This window comes from Ailuropoda melanoleuca, chromosome 2 (assembly GCF_002007445.2).
Source record: "Ailuropoda melanoleuca isolate Jingjing chromosome 2, ASM200744v2, whole genome shotgun sequence".
Lineage (NCBI taxonomy): Eukaryota > Metazoa > Chordata > Mammalia > Carnivora > Ursidae > Ailuropoda > Ailuropoda melanoleuca.
In genome coordinates this window covers 196,766,155-196,783,986 of record NC_048219.1, presented here as the reverse complement: position 1 = coordinate 196,783,986, position 17,832 = coordinate 196,766,155, and the positions used below count along the sequence as shown (strand labels likewise).

Genomic DNA, 17,832 nt, shown 5'->3' with positions numbered 1-17,832 from the left:
GGACCAGGGAAGGGTGGGGAGGGGTCAGCGATGTACAGAGGGGGAGGGGGATGTCTGGGAGGGAAAGAGAGGTCAAAGGGGGACAGGGGAGCAAAGGGGATTAGGGGGACATGGGGAGCTCAGGAGGGACAGCGATGATGATTAGAAGAGAATGGGCGGCTGGTGGTGGTGGGGTGGTTCCAGGGAAGAAGGGGCGGGCGGAGGGAGGGGGACCTGAGAAGGAGCGCCTGGAGGAGGGGCGGCACCGGCGGGCAGGCGGGCCGGAGGACCCCGCCCCACGAGGATCCCGGCGCGGGCGGAGGGCGGTGTCGAGAGTCGAGTCCGGTGTCGGGACCCACAAATGCGCAAGAAACTCCAGGGAGCCATAGGGCCGCTCCCACCAAGGCTACCCCATGCGCCCCCACCTCCCGGGGCTCCTTAGCTATTCCAAGTCGGACCCATAGACCTTTCCAGGTCCAGAGACCGCGGCCTTGACTGTGTCTCTGCCCTACAGAATCCAGCACATAGACACTCGATACGAGCGCTTCTCGCAGGAGGCACCTTGCACGAGCTAAGATAAGTGTGATCGAATGAATGCTGCCCCCACGCACAGCAGACCTAGGGGCCTTGCTCAGGTAGGGAGGGCAACAGACGCACCCCTGGCCGCAGCTCTCAGGGTCACCGCCCCCTCCGGTGCCCCAGGCCGCTGGGGTTGCGAGGAGGCGGGGCTGGGGGCCCCGCCCTCCGACCACGCCCCACCAGCTGCCCGCCGACCCCGGCGGTGGGGCCGGACAATGCGCCTCGCTCCCATTGGCCGCGGCGCGCCTCGAAGCCGGCGGCTCGGGGCCCGCGGGGCCAATCCGTGTATTGAGATGCAAATAAGATGCTATAAAAGGGGCGGGGCCGCTGCGGGCGGAAGACACGAAGGCGCGAGGGCTGCGCGGGCCTCTGCCGAGCGGTGCGAGGGGTGCGGGCTCTCGTAGCGCTTGCCGCCCTCGCCGCGCTCAGCGCGCTCTGGGCGGTGCGGGTCATGGCTCCGCCCCTGGCACCCGGCCGGGAGCGTAGGAGCCGGGAGAATGAGGACCGCTGGGAGACTCGGGGGGACCGCAAGGTGCGGGCGGGGGCCTCACGGGGGCAGGCGGGCGGGAGGCCCGGGACCCGGGCTCAGTCGCCCGCTTTCCGCAGGCCCGGAAGCCTCTGGTGGAGAAGAAGCGGCGCGCGCGGATCAACGAGAGCCTTCAGGAGCTGCGGCTGCTGCTGGCGGGCGCCGAGGTAAGACGGGGAGGCGGGCTGGCGGGCGCCCAGGGGCCGCTGGGCCAGGGAGCGGGGGTTGCGACGCGGCCCGGCCTCACCGACCCCCCCACACGCCCCCGGCGCTCCCGTCGGCGCAGGTGCAGGCCAAGCTGGAGAACGCCGAGGTGCTGGAGCTGACGGTGCGGCGTGTGCAGGGCACGCTGCGGGGCCGGGCGCGCGGTGAGTGGCGATGGGGCGCGCCGGCGGGGCGCGGGGCGCGTTTGCCCAGCCCGCCCCCGCCGCGGACTGGGGACTTCCCCGCCCGGCGCCCCTGCACAGTCAGCAGCGAGGGCGACCTCCGGGTCTCTTGGGTGAGCCCTGTCCCTGCGGGGTGGTTGGGCCTGGCCACAGCAGTCGCCGCTTACCCGGCGGGGCGCCGCTCTCTCCCTCCCACTCCTGGGCGCAGAGCGCGAGCAGCTGCAGGCAGAAGCAAGCGAGCGCTTCGCGGCTGGCTACATCCAGTGCATGCACGAGGTGCACACGTTCGTGTCCACGTGCCAGGCCATCGATGCCACCGTCGCCGCAGAACTCCTGAACCACCTGCTCGAGTCCATGCCTCTGCGCGAGGGCAGCAGCTTCAGGGATCTGCTGGGGGACGCCCTGGCCGGGCCTCCGGGAGCCCCCGGGCGAAGCGGCTGGCCCACCGGAGGGGTCCTGGGGTCCCCTCTGCCTAGCCCCCCAGCCCCCGGGGACGACCTGTGTTCTGACCTGGAGGAGGCCCCAGAGGCTGAACTTACCCGAGCGCCTGCTGAAGGGCCAGACTTGGTGCCAGCAGCCCTGAGTAGCCTGACTGCTTCCCGCATAGCCCAGAGCGTCTGGAGGCCTTGGTGACTAACCCCAGCCCGAGGTTTGCAAGGGTGGGTATGGCCATTACTTGCTCCGTTCCCTCCTCCCTGAGTTCCAGATGGGATGGGGCAGGGGCTTGGCTCTCTTCCTCCAGTGGCTGGGTTGCAGAGCAGTCTGGGATGACCAGCCAGTCAGGCCCCTAGCCCTGTTTCTTAAGGAAGTATCTCTTATGGACCCCACAGCCCTGTGGGTGGGTGGAGGGCAGGAGCTACAGGCAGGAGGAAGAATCTTACAGAACTAAGAGGGTTCTCCAGGGTTCCACTGTCCCAGCCTTCTCAGGTACTGTGTGGATCTGGGGGCAGAGATGAGCAGAATGGTGCTGAAGCCCTTCTCGGAGCTGGGCACTAGTGACGGGACAGAGGGAGACCTCAGACCCTGACAGCCCTGGCCTGAGCAGAAGCTTGAACTTGCCACTTGAGTCAGGACACAGGGGAGGCAGGGGCTTCCTCCACCTGCCAGAGAGAAGCAAAGCTCCCTGGACATCTTGAGTCTGTGTATTAGATAACCATCAAATGTTCCAGTTTTATTAAATAAAGGATTTTGGAGAGTTAGTTACCCTTCTGGAGTAGGACTGAATGATGTGGTGTCATTGATGTGTCTAATGTGTAAATACTAAACGAGGGGCATTTTTCTTGTATCTGATGCTGGCGAATGTTTCTAAAACCTCTCATCCTTTGTCAGCACTGTGAGGAGCAATGGTGGCGGAGAGAGACACCCTGTGGCGTGTCTCACAGTGGACAGTGCTTCCACGTCCCCGGGAGCTGTGTGCGTCCTTAGATGGATGCCATTGCCATGGGGTTTGTCTCCAGAGTAACGGGGCAACAGGGGATCAGCCTGTCCCCCATCATTTGCTGGTTCATGAGCTTCTAGGAACAAAACTAATGCCTGCTTCCTAGCCATGTGGTTTGGAAGATCCTTTCAAAGACCTGTTTTAGGATCCATGAGCGTGATGCAGACGTCAGTCTATTTGTGTGAGGTGGTCACTTCCTGACAGAAGAGGGATCTTCCCCCAGCACCATGAGCTCAGGGACATGGGGACCCTCCCCGTTCACAGCTTGAAGTGAAAGCGCCATGGCTCTACTCAGCTTGGACTAGTGGTCAAAGTGGGCCCAAGAGGTCAGAAACATTGGAAGGAGGGGGATGGGATGAGCAGCAGGGGTGGAGGGAGTTTCCCTCCTGGGCTGGGCCAGGGCCTGCAGACAGCATATGGTCAGTTGATAGCGGTCACTGCTGCAGGGAGCCCAGCCCAGTCACTCCTGCTCCAGGACCCCAAAGCAGCTTGGGTTGCCAATGCCCAGACTGGGGCTGCGGTGTGACAACTCAGGATCGACACCTGGGTCTCCTCTCTGGTTGGGTGCCTTTGCTTCAAGAACATCTTTCCCAGCAGCCCTTTGACAAAAGCCACCCCACCACCCCCCTCGGGTCCTGGCCACCAGGGGCGTTTCACATTGGCTCCCCTGTGGTTCAGTCTCAGACCTCAGTCACTAGGCTCTAACCAGACGCAACCTATTTTTTAGTGACTGGGGAGAGGTTGGTGGGATGGGGATGGGAATGAGGTGGGGAAGGCAGCTCCATAAGGGAGGGCTCAGGAGGGACGGAAACGTCATTCCTGGGATTATTTTAGCTGTCCCAGACAGACTGATGTAGGATGTGTCCACAGGGACACGGATGGAACACAGGTCCCCATGCAAGACCTCTGTTGCCTGTGGCTTCCAACAGCACTCAAAGGCCACTGTGATGAGTTCTGATGCAATTGGGGGGGCAACTGCCAGAGACTGTTTTGAAGGGACATGAACTCCTTCCTCTCATACCCACACTTGTCACATTCTCCCAGAGGCCCTGGAAAAGGGCCAAGGGGACCCAGGACTTGGGATACAAGGTGCAGGAAGCTGACAAGCTGACCTGGGGAGAAAGGTGTCCCTGGGATCAGGACCCTCCTCAGGTCAGAAGCCACTAGCCCGGAGCTCTGGTCCCGCGCTCCTCCCACCCACGATCGAGCCAGCGTCTACTGCGTGCCTCAAGTGCAGCCTCTCTTCTCAGATGTGTAAGTGGTTCCTGGAGCAGCGACCGCGATCAGCCTCTAAGGGGAGAGAGCTACTCTCGCCTCTTTGCAGTCTGGACCACCAGCTTCCAGCCTGCATTGCTTTGGAAGCTCTTTGCAAATTTCCCACTCTGTCAGACAACTATTTCATACCACCTCCTCTCTCTGAAACCCCCTAGGCTCCCTCACTGGCCTTGCTCTTGACTTTGGTAGCCTTGCTTCTTCATTTCCTGAGATGTGCCTCCCTCCCACCTCGAGCCCCGGGCCCACCGTATTAGTCTTCTATGGCTGCCATAAATCGCCACAAACTTGGTGACTTAAAATAACATTAATTTATCATTTTGCATTTCTGTAGGTTAGAAGTCTGACACAGGATTCACCAGGCTAAGAAGAGCCTAGAGCTCTCAGAACAGCTACATTTCCTCCTGGAGACTTGAAGTGAATCCATTTCCTTTCCTTTTCCTGCTTCAGAGGCCGCCCACATTCTTCGGCTGGTGGCCCCTCCCTACACCTTCAAAGCCAGCAACAATGCATCTGTTGCACCCTCCTTCCATAGTCACATTTCCTTCTAACCCTTGTGACTCTCTCTTCCTTCTACTTTTAAGGACCCTCAGGATGATACTGGGCCCATCTGGATAATCCAGGATAATTTCCGTGTCTCCAGGTCCTTAATCCTCAATCAGATTTGCAAAACCTCTTTTGCCACGTGAGGTAACACACTCACAAGTTCTGGGAATGACAATGTGGACATCTTTGGGGGGCCATTATTCTGCCAACCATACCCAACTGGGCCTCTGCCCAGGCATCCTGCCTACCATCATGATGCAGGATGGTGCCAGCCTTCCCCGCAGGCACTGGATTTGGTCCCCTCCCACCTCGCAGTGACAGCTGCATCACTCGTCTCTCCTCCCTCTCCATCCTTCTACAAAGAAGCTGAAATACCTCCATCTGGAGAAAGAGGAGATAAAACCGCCCTGGACTTGCCATACCCTGTTAGCCTCTGCGTCATTGCTCTGCTCTAAAGCAACTTTGCTTAAAAGCAGTGTTTACACTAGCTGTCTCCACTTGTGCACCTCTTACCTCCCTTCTCACCCCTCCAGTCAGGCCACTGTTCCCTCCCCTCCACTGAACCTGCCCTGGTCAAGATCTCCAGCGATCGCCATGCTTCCAAGTCTAGTGGTCCTAAGATTCTTGCTCAACCTTCTTCCAGTGAAGCACTCGTCATGGGTTATCACTCCCTCCCTCCTGACACTCTGTCTGCTCGAACTCAAAAACACCTGGTGTCCTGGGTTGTCACTGACCATCCCCAGTCTCCTTTGCTAGATGCTCCTCTCCTAGATGCACACTTGAGGCTCTGTGTCCTTCCCTATCACCCCTGCCCAGACCCCACCTGGTCCATTTGGTTTGTTGCATCGTGTGCCCTTGATCCAAAGCCCATCTTCGTCCTTGTGGGCCCCTATATCCTCCTGTTTGCTTAGTATCTCCACTTTGATGTCTGATGGGCATCACAAATCACAGCCCAAGTGCCACTGACTCTCACCCCCGGTGCACTGTCACTGCCCCACTCACTGCCCGTTCATGGCATCCCATTGATTAGGCAAAAACATCTATAGAAGCCACGCTCTTTCTTTGCCTCTCATCTCACCTCCAGTTAATCAAGTGCATGAGCTCCTCCTCCTCCTCCTCCTCTTTTTTAAGATTTATGTACTTATTTGAGAGAGAGAGCACGAGCGGGGAGTGGCAGAGGGAGAGGGAAAGTCCCAGGCAGACCCCCGCTGAGCGCAGAGTCCCATAAAGGGATTGATCCCACCACCAGAGATCACAACCTGAGATCAGNCTCTTTTTTAAGATTTATGTACTTATTTGAGAGAGAGAGCACGAGCGGGGAGAGGCAGAGGGAGAGGGAAAGTCCCAAGCAGACCCCCGCTGAGCGCAGAGTCCCATAAAGGGATTGATCCCACCACCAGAGATCACAACCTGAGATCAGGACCTGAGCCCAAACCAAGAGTCGGGCACCCAGCCGACTGCGCCACCCAGGCGCCCCCCATGAGCTCTACTTCTAAATCCAGTCTCCACTTGCCATCTTTCCACGACAGAGTGCTGGCAACCTCATCTCACCTTTAACCTGGACTTCGGCAGCTGGGCTAAGTCTNACGCCCCATGAGCTCTACTTCTAAATCCAGTCTCCACTTGTCATCTTTCCACGACAGAGTGCTGGCAACCTCATCTCACCTTTAACCTGGACTTCGGCAGCTGGGCTAAGTCTCCGCACTTCCACGTGGGGCTCCCGGCAGCGGCCTTCAAGGCTCTACCAGAGCCGGCGGGGCCGCCTCTGGGGTTCCTCCCTCCTGTAGCTCCGCTCTAGGCTCGGGACTTCGCGAGAGACCTGAGAGCAGGGATCCGGCCAGTCTCGCTCAGCGCCGTTCCCGGAGGGCCCGGAGTCATGCGCTGGGGAAACCACAGGGATTTGGGAATAAGGGAGCTCCAGGGGTCCTGGGGCTGGACTCCCGCGGCGCCCAGCTCGCGGAGGCGCTCGGAAACGCTGGGGGGCAGGCTGGTGACGTTCGGCCGGCGCTCCGCGGGGCGGAGGCATTGGCCACGCCCCCGACACGCCCCCTAGGAGGCGAACCGCGGAGCCTCCTGGGAGATGTAGTNATTCGACCGGCGCTCCGCGGAGCGGATGCATTGGCCACGCCCCCGACACGCCCCCTAGGAGGTGAACCGCGGAGCCTCCTGGGAGATGTAGTTCTTCTCCTTCCACTTCCCTTCCCGCAACGCCGCTTCAGGAGGAGCCGGGACCGCGACTCCCAAAGGCCTCCCGGCCCGGAGGNGAGCCGGGACTGCAACTCCCAAAGGCCTCCCGGCCCGGAGGCCACACCCTCTGCCGGAAGCTCCCCTAGCCTGGTCCTCTGCCGGACTGAGTCTAGCCGCCACCAGAAACCTCGCTCAGTCGGCGGAGGGGCCGTGTGGCCGGCCGAGGCTGGGCTGCGGTCTGTCCAGCAGCCCTGCGACCGGGAGAGGAAGAGAGGAAGGCGCCGGCGCTCCGCAGCTCAGCCGCGCCTCCGCGTGAGGACGCGAAGGCAGAGGGCACCCGGGCCGGTCTCTGCGCGGACTGCCTCCCAGGGTCTCGGGAGTCGGGAGTATTGAAAGTGCAGCTAAAGCCACCAGCGGCGGGTGCCAAGGAAGGAGAGGTCGTTTCAGGCGGTGGAAGAGAAGCAGGTTTGTTGAGGACGGAACACGAGCCTTGCTGACTGCCCGAGACCAAGCCCCGGCTCTGCGTGGCGTTCACAACCCCCCCCCCCCCCCCCNCCCCTGCGCTGAGCACCTGCTGTGGGCTGTCGCGGAGACAGACTGACCAGACAGACCCCTGCTGTCGTGGAACTTGCATTCTCTTAAGATGGCCGAGAGCTCACAGCCACAGACCACCGCAAACTGCCCAGAGGTAGGCAGAGGCGTCATTTCTGAGAGCAGCCAGGGAAGCCCCGAGCTTATCAGATTATTCACGTCGGCCCTTGGGTTTAGGTGGATCTAGAAGGACAAGGGATAAGGTTTTAACCTGGGGACCCAGAGGCCTACCAGCTTCTCGTGGGAGCGCCCAGTCATCTTACTCCCGCTAGAACTGCGCTGCCTCATCGTTGCCTGGACCACCAGCGGATGACACTTGGGGTGCTATCCTCTTACCCCCTCCAGATCCTGCCCTCCCTTAACGTCAGAGAATCCTGTCCGTGCTCTTAGACATCTCAGTCAACAACCATACGGCGGACCTTGTCACCTCTCACAGTTAGCTAGCTCCCAAACCCGAGGCTCCTACTTTCTGCCTTACCCACTCTCTCCCAAAAACTTGTTAGACCTCATTGAGATCTCCTAGTCTTGTTTTGGCATTTCCTTCACAGTCAGGTGAGATGTTTGCTCATCATAAAATTTTACCCTGGCCCACATTTCTGATCACTCTGCTGAAAACTTCTGGAAGTCTCTGATGAAATCCTTATTGCCGGTATTTGGCACTCTCAATAACCTCACCTTCTTAAAACCCTATTGTCGGTCTAGTTTTCTTGCTTCCTCTTCAACCATTCCTTCTCAGATTCTAGACAGGGCTCTTTGAGCCCACGCTTTAGTGCTCTGTCCCGTGTTTCCTTCCTTAGTCCTCTTATCTCTAGATGATAGTCTGTCCATCCATGGCTTTCCCCCCTGTGTCACCAACTCCAAAAATGATTTCCAGCCCAGCAGGGCTCTCTGGAGCCCTCGTGGCATTTATTCAACTGCCCCTGGTTGTTGGCTCTCACGTCTCCCACAGGTTCTTCAAACTCAACAAATTCAGCCTGAACCCAGCTCTTCTGCAAAGCCTGCACCTCGGTGTTCTGGATCCCTGAGGGCAACATGGCCATCCTCAAACACCCGGGGCAGACACCTCATCCTTCAGCCGCACCGCGCAAGCAACGTGCGGGAACTGTCCGTGTTCCCTCTGTAGTCGCTGGAACGAATGTATGAGTTGTGTCATCTCCTTCCTCGTCCCTCTCCCTCTGTCCCTGCTGGCACGTTCTTAGGTCGGGTTCTTCTCCCCCAGCTGGAGGATGGCAGCGGTCCTTAGGAAAACTACACCGATGTTACCTTCTGAAGGGTGGTCCTTCAAAAGCCCCACACTGCACATGCGCAGAGTGCAGGAGGCCCCGACTCCCCTCGGTCCGCCCAGACCTTCAGAGCTCCGCCTCCAAGCCCCCCTCCCCCGTCCCCCTGCCTGTCTCCGGCTCCTTGCCAGGTGGCTACTGCGCACACACGCACACACACACACACACACACACACACACACACCTCACCCCCGCTGCTCTCTGCAGTTGCCTTCAAGGCTGGGAAGGTTTTCCTGGTCACCTGGTTTTAGCCAGTTTACAAGTTTCTCTCTTTCTTTTCCCTGATGGTACATGTCAGACGATGTTTATTTATTCTCTCACAATATTTACTGAATGCCTACCCTTTGTCAGGAATGATTCCACTTGCTGGAGACAGTTTCTTCTCAAGCGTACGCCGTTAGCTGGGAAACAGACAAAAACTAGATGATATGGCAGGCAGTGTTTCTGTGCCAGCAGGAAAATAAAGTAGGTCAAGCGGACAGGGAGGAACGGTATGGAAGCAGGTGCTGGTGGGGCAGGTGGAAGCAGGGCGCAGGTGGGGCAGGTGGAAGCGGGGCGCAGGTGGAGGCAGGTGGAAGCGGGGCGCAGGTGGGGCAGGTTGGTTAGACAGCCTGTCTGGTAGGTCGTATTCGAGCGGAGAAATGATGAGGTGGAAGAACAAGCGAGGAGCTCTCCTGGGAGGGATGTTCCAGGGAGAAGAAACTAGCAAGTGGGGCCGGTTCTGGGGCCTGGGCAGCTGGGTCCCCCTAGTCTCCTCACAAACGTTCCTTGTGTGTCTGGATTTCTCTCCGTAACAACAGCAGTGCCATCCACTCATTAACACCAGGTGCCAGGACTCTCGGGGTGCGTGGTCTTATCCATTCCTTAAATATCACAGGGACCGTCTGAGGGAGGTATTACTGTTCTCCATTCTACGGCTGAGGAACTGAGGCTCAGATAGGTTAAGTAATTTTTCTTAAACTAGATTTTTACTTAAAAAGCCATACACACTCCCAGGAAAAGTCAAGCATTACAGAAGGCCGGCCATGGAAAGCCTGGGTCTTCCTTCTGTCTTCTCACCCCATCCCTTTGTCCCCCTCTCCAGGAGTCTCCACAATTAACAATTTCTTGGGTGACCCTTTTGATGCTTTCCATGCGTCTGCAAGCATATATATCTAGGATAAATGTCTTTTTCTGCAAATGGGACCATTCTGTACGTACCATTCTGCAACTTTTTTAACCCAACAGTGGTGTCGTCCGTGCACCTGCAACATGTCGCGCTCTGTCCTCAGCCCCAGGGACACAGTGGTGAGGAGGAAAATCCCCTGGCTCTCGGGGCCCACCTGACCCGCCATGTTGCTGCGTGCAGAGGTTCCCCTGCCCGATGGCCTCACCCAGGGTGTAGAGAGGGTTGCCAAGGTTTTTCCAAGACCAATACTCCATGAACAGCCTGCGTACTTTGCAACATATATCATATGTTTCTAAAATTAAAATGGCATGTCATTGAAAACACATAAATGTCGGATTACTGCCCTGAAAGCCTGTCTTGAATTACACTTCCTTTTTTTAAAATAAGATTTTATTTATTTGAGAGAGAGAGAGAGCATGGGGGGGGGTGAGGAGCAGAGGGAAAAACAGACCCTCTGCTGAGCAGGGAGCCTGATGTAGGGCTCAATCCCAGGACGCCAAGATCATGACCTGAGCCGAAGGCAGACGCTTAACCCACTGAGCCCCCCAGGCGCCCCTCACATTATACTCCCTCCTTCGGTGGAGGAGGGAGCAGTTTTCTGCACTCTGGTTAGTAGTAGACATCTCTATTTCAATGATTTACAATTATGAAAAAAGTTTTTTAAAGGAAGAATATTGAATTTTATAGGTGCCATGTGGCATCTTTTGAGATAATCACATGTTTTCTGATGTTCGTCCTTTGACCTGTCAATACGGGGCATTTTGTGATTGGATTCACCAATAATAAGCCATGCTTGTAGCTTTGTAATGAACCCCAGAGGGTCATGATGGGGTCAAGGTCTTGCTGCATTTGGTTTCTATATAATTTTGTGTAGGATTTTTGTGAATAGGCTTTATTTTTAGAGCAGTTTTTAGGTTCATAGCCAAACTGAGCAGAAGGTGCAGAGATTCCCCGTGTACCCCTATTCCCACACATGCACACCCCCCCATCATCAGCATCCCCCACCAGAGTGGGACGTGTGTTGCGGTGGATGAACCCACCCATCGCCGTCTCCCAGAGTCCACAGCTGACACCAGGGCTCACTGTGCGGTCTATGGCTTTGGACAAACGTGTGGCATGCGTCCGCCACTGGAGTAGGATAGAGTCGCGTCACTGCCCTAAAGCCCCTCCGTGCTCCTCCTATTCATCTTTCCGTCCCCCCAGCGCCTGACAGGCACGATCTCTTCACAGTCTCCGTAGTGTTGCCTTTTCCAGGGTGATATGTAGGGGTTTGCATCAAAATTCCTAAGGGATATTGTTCTGTAGTTTTCTTGTGCGTGCCGTCTGCCTGGTTTGTGTGTCTGTGTTAAGCTGCCTCTCTGAAAAGATCGGGAGTCTTGCTTCCGTCCCCATGTGTTCCGGAACAGTTGAAGTGGCATTGGGACAATACAGTCCTTAGGTTCTGAAAGTGTCCACCCTGAAGTTGACAGGCCATTGCGCTCCTGCCCTATTCTGTCGTGTTTCCCGGTGTCTTCACGGGCCGTGGGGGTGGGCGGGTTCTGTTTTTTCCCCCTCTGTCTCTGGAGAGGCAGTTTCTCTCTCTCTCTCTCTATCCTCACTCTGCTATTTTCCACCCCTTTCGCCTGTCCCGATCTCTCCTCTCCCTCTCTCCTTTATTTCGCACACCTGTCTCTCCGTTACGATAGAACCGACCTCATCTTGAAGATTCACGAAGCAGCGTGAGCAAAGCCCCTGTCACAGCACGGGTCTTGGTTAGAATTCCCTCTCCTGTCTCTACCTTGTTCTCTTTCCTTCCTCATGCTCTGCCGCCCCTCATCTCTCCCTTCCCAATCACACCTGTCCTCCGCGCCCAGCCTCCGGGGGCTCTCCCCACCTCTGCCTGCACCTCTGTCCCTGCCTCTCCTTCCCTGTCTTTCTCCAGCCTTCCTCTGCCTCAGCCTCCCTCCGCAGGGCAGTGTGCTGCCCTGTGGCTGCTGCCTGCCCCTCTCTCTGGCCGCGGGGCAGAGCAATGCTGTCCGGCCTCTGCAGGGCAGGTGACGCTTCCTCCTGGCCGTCTGCCCCTCTCTCCCTGGGGCAGCACCTGGCTATACGTCCCCATGCTGCGGAGAGCTGCGGGCCACCAAGGACGCGTGCCCGGCGTTTGCCCAGGTGAGTCCTCGGGGAGCCCGGCTGCACGCGTGGAGAGGTGGGCTGGAACTGGGGGGCAGGACGCTCCCCTTCTTCTGTTTCTTCCTCCACTGCCCACAGACAGCCCCTGCTGGGCTTGACTCTGGTAGTTAAAAAAGAGGGCTACCCAGTTAAGACAGCTAAGGACCAGTGCAGGGAAGGGTCTTTCGTGGGGGCTTCGGACTTCCGTGAAGGAGCCAGGCTCAGCTGGGGATGCTGGGACAAAGTCAGGAAGGAGAACCAAATATTCCCGCATATATCCTGTGGGACTGTCCGAGCTACAGGGTCAGGCCGTGAGGCCAGACCCCAGCTCTTCTCTCGAAGGGTCTTCGAGAGCTCCTCATGAACCCCGAGACTCAGTGGAGCCTGGCTGCCAGCTGGGCCCTCGTCCAGAAGCTCCTGCAGGTCCTTCAGGCCCTGAGCTCTTGCTTTTTGTCCTTGGACTCTGCCTCAAGACGTGCTCTGTCGCAAGGCCTCGCATCCCTGGACTTCTCGCGAGGCTTGGCTGTCTGCGCGTTCTCACAGCTCAGCGGGGTGTGAGACCCTCCGCGGGGCCCTGAACTCACCTCCCTGGCTTGGGCGGGATGGGGGCAGGCAGGGAGCACGCTCACACCGCTCTAGAGAAGCTGAGAACACATCCTGGGGGCAGCCTTCCCACAGGAAACCCCACCACCCGAGCCCAGGGCCTCTGCCTTAAGGACAATGTGATTTCAGGGGAGACAGACATTTCCTGATCATTAATGTATAAGAAACAAAGGCCACGAGAGAAGAACAATTAATAGGGCTGGAGGGCGAAGGAAAAGGTGACATAACCCTCCACAGGCAGGCTCCTGAAGGAAGGCTTCCTGGAGGAGGTGGCATGTGAGCCCTGCAGGACAGGCAGGTTCTTTTTTTTTTTTTTTTAAGATTTTATTTATTTATTTAACAGAGACAGCCAGCAAGAGAGGGAACACAGCAGGGGGAGTGTGAGAGGAAGAAGCAGGTTCCCAGTGGAGGAGCCCGATGTGGGGACTCGATCCCGGAACGCTGGGATCACGCCCTGAGCTGAAGGCAGACGCTTAAGGACTGTGCTACCCAGGCGCCCCAGGACAGGCAGGTTCTTGACAGGGAGGTAGGAGGTTATGCACAGGAGGAGGACTTAACCTTTAGACCCCAGAGGTCACCATGCTCCTGAATTTGACTTGAGAAATTCTTGTGGCCGTCTCTGGTCCCTGAAATGACACAGGGGTGAAGGGGGGGTGGAGGGCAGGAACCGGGAGGGTGAAGCACACTGGGCCTCCCCTGGGAGGGGATCTGCCCCGGAGGGAGAGCGCTCCCTCTGGGGCTTCATTCGGCCTCTCCCCTCTTCTCTCCTGCTGGCCTTGTGCCCACATGAGCTCCCTCTCCAGCGCTCCTCGGGCAGCAGCTTCCTGGGTCGGTGGGAGCTGGGATTGTCAGTGGCCCTGCAGTCCAGCCGTGCTGCTTGCCCTCCCCGGACCCCCGGGGGCCAGAGCCCCAGCAGGGAGGGAAGGTGGAGTCGGGGCTTGCCGGAGCTGGCCACGGACTCATACCCCGTAGAAGGAAAACCACAGAAGTGGACCGGCAGAGTTGTCTGTTGCTGTGTAACAAGTCATCCCACAAGTTAGAGCCTAACACCAGCGTGTGTTACGTCACAGCGTCCAGGGCTCAGGAACCAGGCGCGGCCTCGTCAGCGGCTTCCACCTCGGGGTATGTTCGAGGCTGCCCTCAGCCTGTCGTCACCAAGGCTCCACGCGGACAGGATCCACGCACAAGCTCCCCCGATGGTGGGTGGCAGGATTCAGTTCCTCCCGGGCTGTCCAAGTGGGGGCCTCGTCCTGTCCTGCTCTCTGTCTGGAGGCCTCCCTCAGCTCTTTGCAACCTGGCCTCTGCAGAGGGAGCCAGAGCGGGCAGACAAGGGGGAAGGTGGCCTTTTTTGTAGCCTCATTTCAGGAGTGGCTTCTGTGGGTCAGATGTGGCCTGCACTCCAGGGGAGGGGATCACATGGGGCATAGGGACCGGAGAGCTGGGTCATCGAGGGCCACAGTGGGGCTGCGGGCCACAACCCTCCACCCACCACCCTGTCTCTGCTCCTGCAACGGTCCCCAGGCCTCCAGACGTAATACTGCAGCCTGTATATTGTTATTCTGGTATTTTCCTGGTATTTTTCAAACTGTAGCCCGAATTGTTCCATCACGAGAGAAATGTACCCAGAGAGTTGTACCCCGTACAGCAGCAAGAGGAGCCGTCCTTTAAAAAGTGTGTTGTCTACGTCATTCCCTGCGTAAGCCTTTCCGAGGCATCTGATTATTGTCTGTCCCCATTTCCTCAGTGACAAAGAGCATCTTTTCTCAAGTTTACGAGTTATGTAGGGCGCCTGGGTGGCTCAGTCCTTGAAGCGTCTGCCTTCAGCACAGGTCATGATCCCCGGGTCCTGGGATCGAGCCCCACATCCAGCTCCCGGCTCAGTGGGGAGTCTGCTTCTCCCTCTGTCCTTCCCCCCGTTCGTGCTCTCTCGTTCTCAAATAAATACAATCTTAAAAAAAAAAACAAAACTTACGCGTTATTTGTGTGTTCCTCAGAGCCACGGTGGTGGGCCCCCAATCTCCCTATACTTCCAGAGCCCCTCGTGGTCCAGTCTTGGGAGTGAAGGAGCAGGAAGGAAAATCTGAGAAGGAGGTGTAGGGCCCTGGCACCCTGGCCACACAGACAAGGCTTGAACCACAGATGGCTCCACATCTGGACCGAACGCCTTGTGATGTTCCCAGAGCACGACAGCGTGGGAGGAGCTGGCTCCCTGTCCCCGGGGCTGTCCTGCCACAGGCGTGTCACCTGCAGGCTCTGATGAGGCCTTAGCCAGGGCGGGCAGCGGCCCTCGCCGGAGGGGCCCCGTCTTCCACGTCGTGGTCATCTGTCCACTTCTTCACCCTGCACGAGGGCCCTGAAAGCTGGCGCCCTTGGCTACTCTTCCTTTCGTCATCTGTGTAAGTAATAAACCGGATCTAGAAAGGGCTCAAGGTTTCTTTACCAGCAAAGCTGTCAGCCTTGATGGAATGGAAGGACAATGGAGGGAGGAGACGGATTCCCAGCCCCGGCCCCACTGGATTTGGGGCGCATACTCTGTATCTCCTCTTGCCTGGTGCCAAATTCTGTTTTCTCCCCATTTCCTCTGAGGCTTGATCCAGCCCCCTGGAGGTTTGCCCGCTTCTCCCTCAGGTACTGGCTCAGACCCGCCCCAGTGGTTCCACCTGGAGACACTCGGGCTGGAGGGTCGCTGAGATGGGCCAGCAACACTTCTCGCCTTCTCGCTTCCCCAATACTTTATTATGGAAATCTGCAGTTGGACCGCTCACATTTTCCTGGACTTTCTCGCATCTGGGCAACCATCCACCAATTTGTTGTATTCTTGATGCATTCAGAGTGAATTAGAGACCTCAGGGCGCTCTCCCCTACGCGCCTCTGCACACACACATTAACTAGAATCCGTTGTTCACAGTCTTTTCCTTTTGGTCCCAGACTTCTGGTGAAGTGCCCTGCTCGTCAGCAAACGCTTGCTGAGTTGTGATGAATCTGTACACCCTTGTGACTCAGACCCTTCCCAATATCCTGAGCATGCCCGTCCCCCCAGAAATTCCCCTCATGCTCCTCAACCAGTCCCCACTCCCTCTCGAAGGCAACCACTCAGTCCCTGCCTGGCAATCCTGCAGCACAAAGCAAAGGGATTTCTAGAGCATTAAAGGAGGTGAAAACCTACTGAAAATTTAAAAAGTAGGTATATTAAAATTCAAAATATTTTTAAGCTTAAATATTTTATTCATACAAAGCCAAGTGATGATTTTACTTAGCCAATTTTAGTGGAAACACACTCATATTTCCAAAGTCTGTTACTTATTTTCAGTGGAGAGAATGGCCAGGTTGATTGCTTTTGACCACGTGATGACCTTCGGTGTTTCCCTCGGTGAACTGCAGCTTCCAGAGATGTCTCACAGGGCGCGCCTGGGACGGGCAGGGTGAGCTGCCTTCTCGCGGCCGCTTCCAGAGCGGAGAGGCGTGCACTGCGCACGGTGGACCCGTTCTAGACGATGCAGACACCAGACGGGGATCGCTGTGCATCACCAGGAACTGATGGTGTGCGCTGCTTACGACGGTTTCTGACGAAACGTCTGCATCCAGAGCGTTTCCGTCAGGGTATTTCAGAGTCCAGTCAGTAGCTGCTTTGCGGAAATCCGGTGTATACACACAAAATAACTTTTCTCCAGTTAAAAATTCAGAATCTGAAGACAGCTTTTTTTTTTTTTCCCCCAGTTCGCAGGAGTGCCGTCCTGACCTTGGAATGTGCAACCTTCAGAGGTAGTCCCCGGCGCAGCATCAGAGTCTGAAGACGTGTTCCTTGCTCACGTCTTGGTTTCCAGCGTGGCGAGAGAGCGCGTGGGAGCGCCTTAGTGTCCGTCACACGCGCGGCCGTCTCATGATCGGCCCTGCCGGCCCGCCGTGCCTCTTCAGTTTCCGTATTTTTATTTTGAAACTCAGGCCGTATAGTCGTACCTTCTGCTAGTCTTACATTCATCAGCAGACGTTCAAAAGTGACTTTTGGGTCGTAAGCAGAGGGACAGTGTTGAGCAAGCAGCTGTATTCATCGTCGTGCTTCGCCGCCTAGCTTAGCCCTTGGCCGCTGTTGGGAATTTCATCCCACGTAGATGCGAGAGGCGTGCGGTCTGTTTGCACTGAGATGCTTTCGATGTCCGCGTACTGTAGCTCTCATTTGATATATATTTCGATATTTATAAATCTTTGTGGGTGAACTGCCTTGATGGCATTTAATCTTGATCCCCATGCGGTATCTGTATGTGTTTTTAATGTTGGTTTTAAAACAGACATCAGAATATCCCACCTGCTTGTTCATTTTTTTTGAAATCACAAGAAAATATATGTGTCTAAATCCTCTATACAGTGCTAAAGGAGCTGATGAAATTTGATTTCATACAAGGGGCATTTTTGCACGTGAAGATTAGGAGCTGAGGAAGGCACAAATTTGACACAACCATATTCCGGGGGAAATAATGGTGTATGCACTCTTGTTTAATTTGCCATCCTTGCTCCCTTGTTACATCCCTGGCCATGAGCATTTTTTATATCAACTCTCTTTCCAACCTCTACTCTCCTAACCTAGACCTAGGAAGCTTTTTCTTCTATTTCGATAGAGTTAGTGCACGTTATTTTATCGTCGTGGCATTACTCTTCATGCGGGCAGCCCTCATAGTCTGACAGTTGTTCACAGTGGGCACAATCAGAGAGCAAGGAAAGGTATTTGCTTCCTTTATTCCTGAAAGTAGATCTAGTGGGATTTGCTTACAGTGTTACACATTTGTTCTGTAATTTATTAGACAAGACATATGGACTTCTAGTAGTTTCTTGGGATTCGCTAAGATGCACGTTATTTTTTTGCTCAAAGTGTTATATCTAAAATCATTCAGAATATTCTGCCATATTTTGTTTCTCTGATTTCATCATCATCTATTAAGCCACCAATTTGAATATTTTTTCTTCCATTTTAGAGACCATCACAATGAAACATCAAATTTTCAAGGTTACATATTCTGTTTACATTTTTCAAATCTTTTTTCTAATCTTTGAAACCTTTTTTTGCATTGCAAAAATTTGATTGTTATATTACTGCAGAAGAGTATGCATGAAAAATAAAGACAATTCTTCGGAAA

General features: G+C 56.0%; 1 protein-coding gene and 2 long non-coding RNA genes across 4 annotated transcripts in view; 2 read left to right on the top strand and 1 right to left on the bottom strand.

Annotated features, from left to right (window-relative positions):
* LOC117801172 overlaps window positions 1-6,715 on the bottom strand; it is a 15,710-nt gene extending 8,995 nt beyond the window's left edge. Inside the window, exon 1 of the long non-coding RNA XR_004623697.1 lies at window positions 6,392-6,715. This is a non-coding gene — a long non-coding RNA (uncharacterized LOC117801172). The remainder of the gene's footprint in view (window positions 1-6,391) is intronic.
* Window positions 644-2,673, top strand: HES6 (hes family bHLH transcription factor 6). 2 transcript variants are annotated; one of them, XM_034655507.1, is made up of 4 exons: window positions 644-1,090; window positions 1,165-1,251; window positions 1,371-1,412; window positions 1,679-1,807. In XM_034655507.1, exons 1-4 carry the CDS (start codon window positions 1,010-1,012, stop codon window positions 1,805-1,807), a joined length of 339 nt encoding a protein of 112 aa, XP_034511398.1. In that variant the 5' UTR covers window positions 644-1,009. The 2 variants fall into 2 exon arrangements, with proteins under 2 accessions (XP_034511398.1, XP_034511397.1); XM_034655506.1 differs by having other exon boundaries at window positions 864-1,090; window positions 1,371-1,452; window positions 1,679-2,673.
* A 289-nt stretch (window positions 6,716-7,004) lies between the features above and the next one.
* LOC117801171 lies at window positions 7,005-17,408 on the top strand. The gene is made up of 3 exons (XR_004623696.1): window positions 7,005-13,902; window positions 14,737-15,099; window positions 16,421-17,408. It is a non-coding gene; the product is annotated as an uncharacterized LOC117801171 (long non-coding RNA).
* Window positions 17,409-17,832: the final 424 nt, after the last annotated feature.

Excerpts from the sequence above, each read along its gene's own strand:
- HES6 (XM_034655506.1), top strand. The coding sequence starts at position 1,010 with ATGGCTCCGCCCCTGGCACCCGGCCGGGAGCGTAGGAGCCGGGAGAAT. Across the intron at positions 1,091-1,164 it reads AGACTCGGGGGGACCGCAAG|GCCCGGAAGCCTCTGGTGGA; the intron begins GTGCGGGCGGGG and ends CGCTTTCCGCAG. Across the intron at positions 1,252-1,370 it reads TGCTGCTGGCGGGCGCCGAG|GTGCAGGCCAAGCTGGAGAA; the intron begins GTAAGACGGGGA and ends CCGTCGGCGCAG.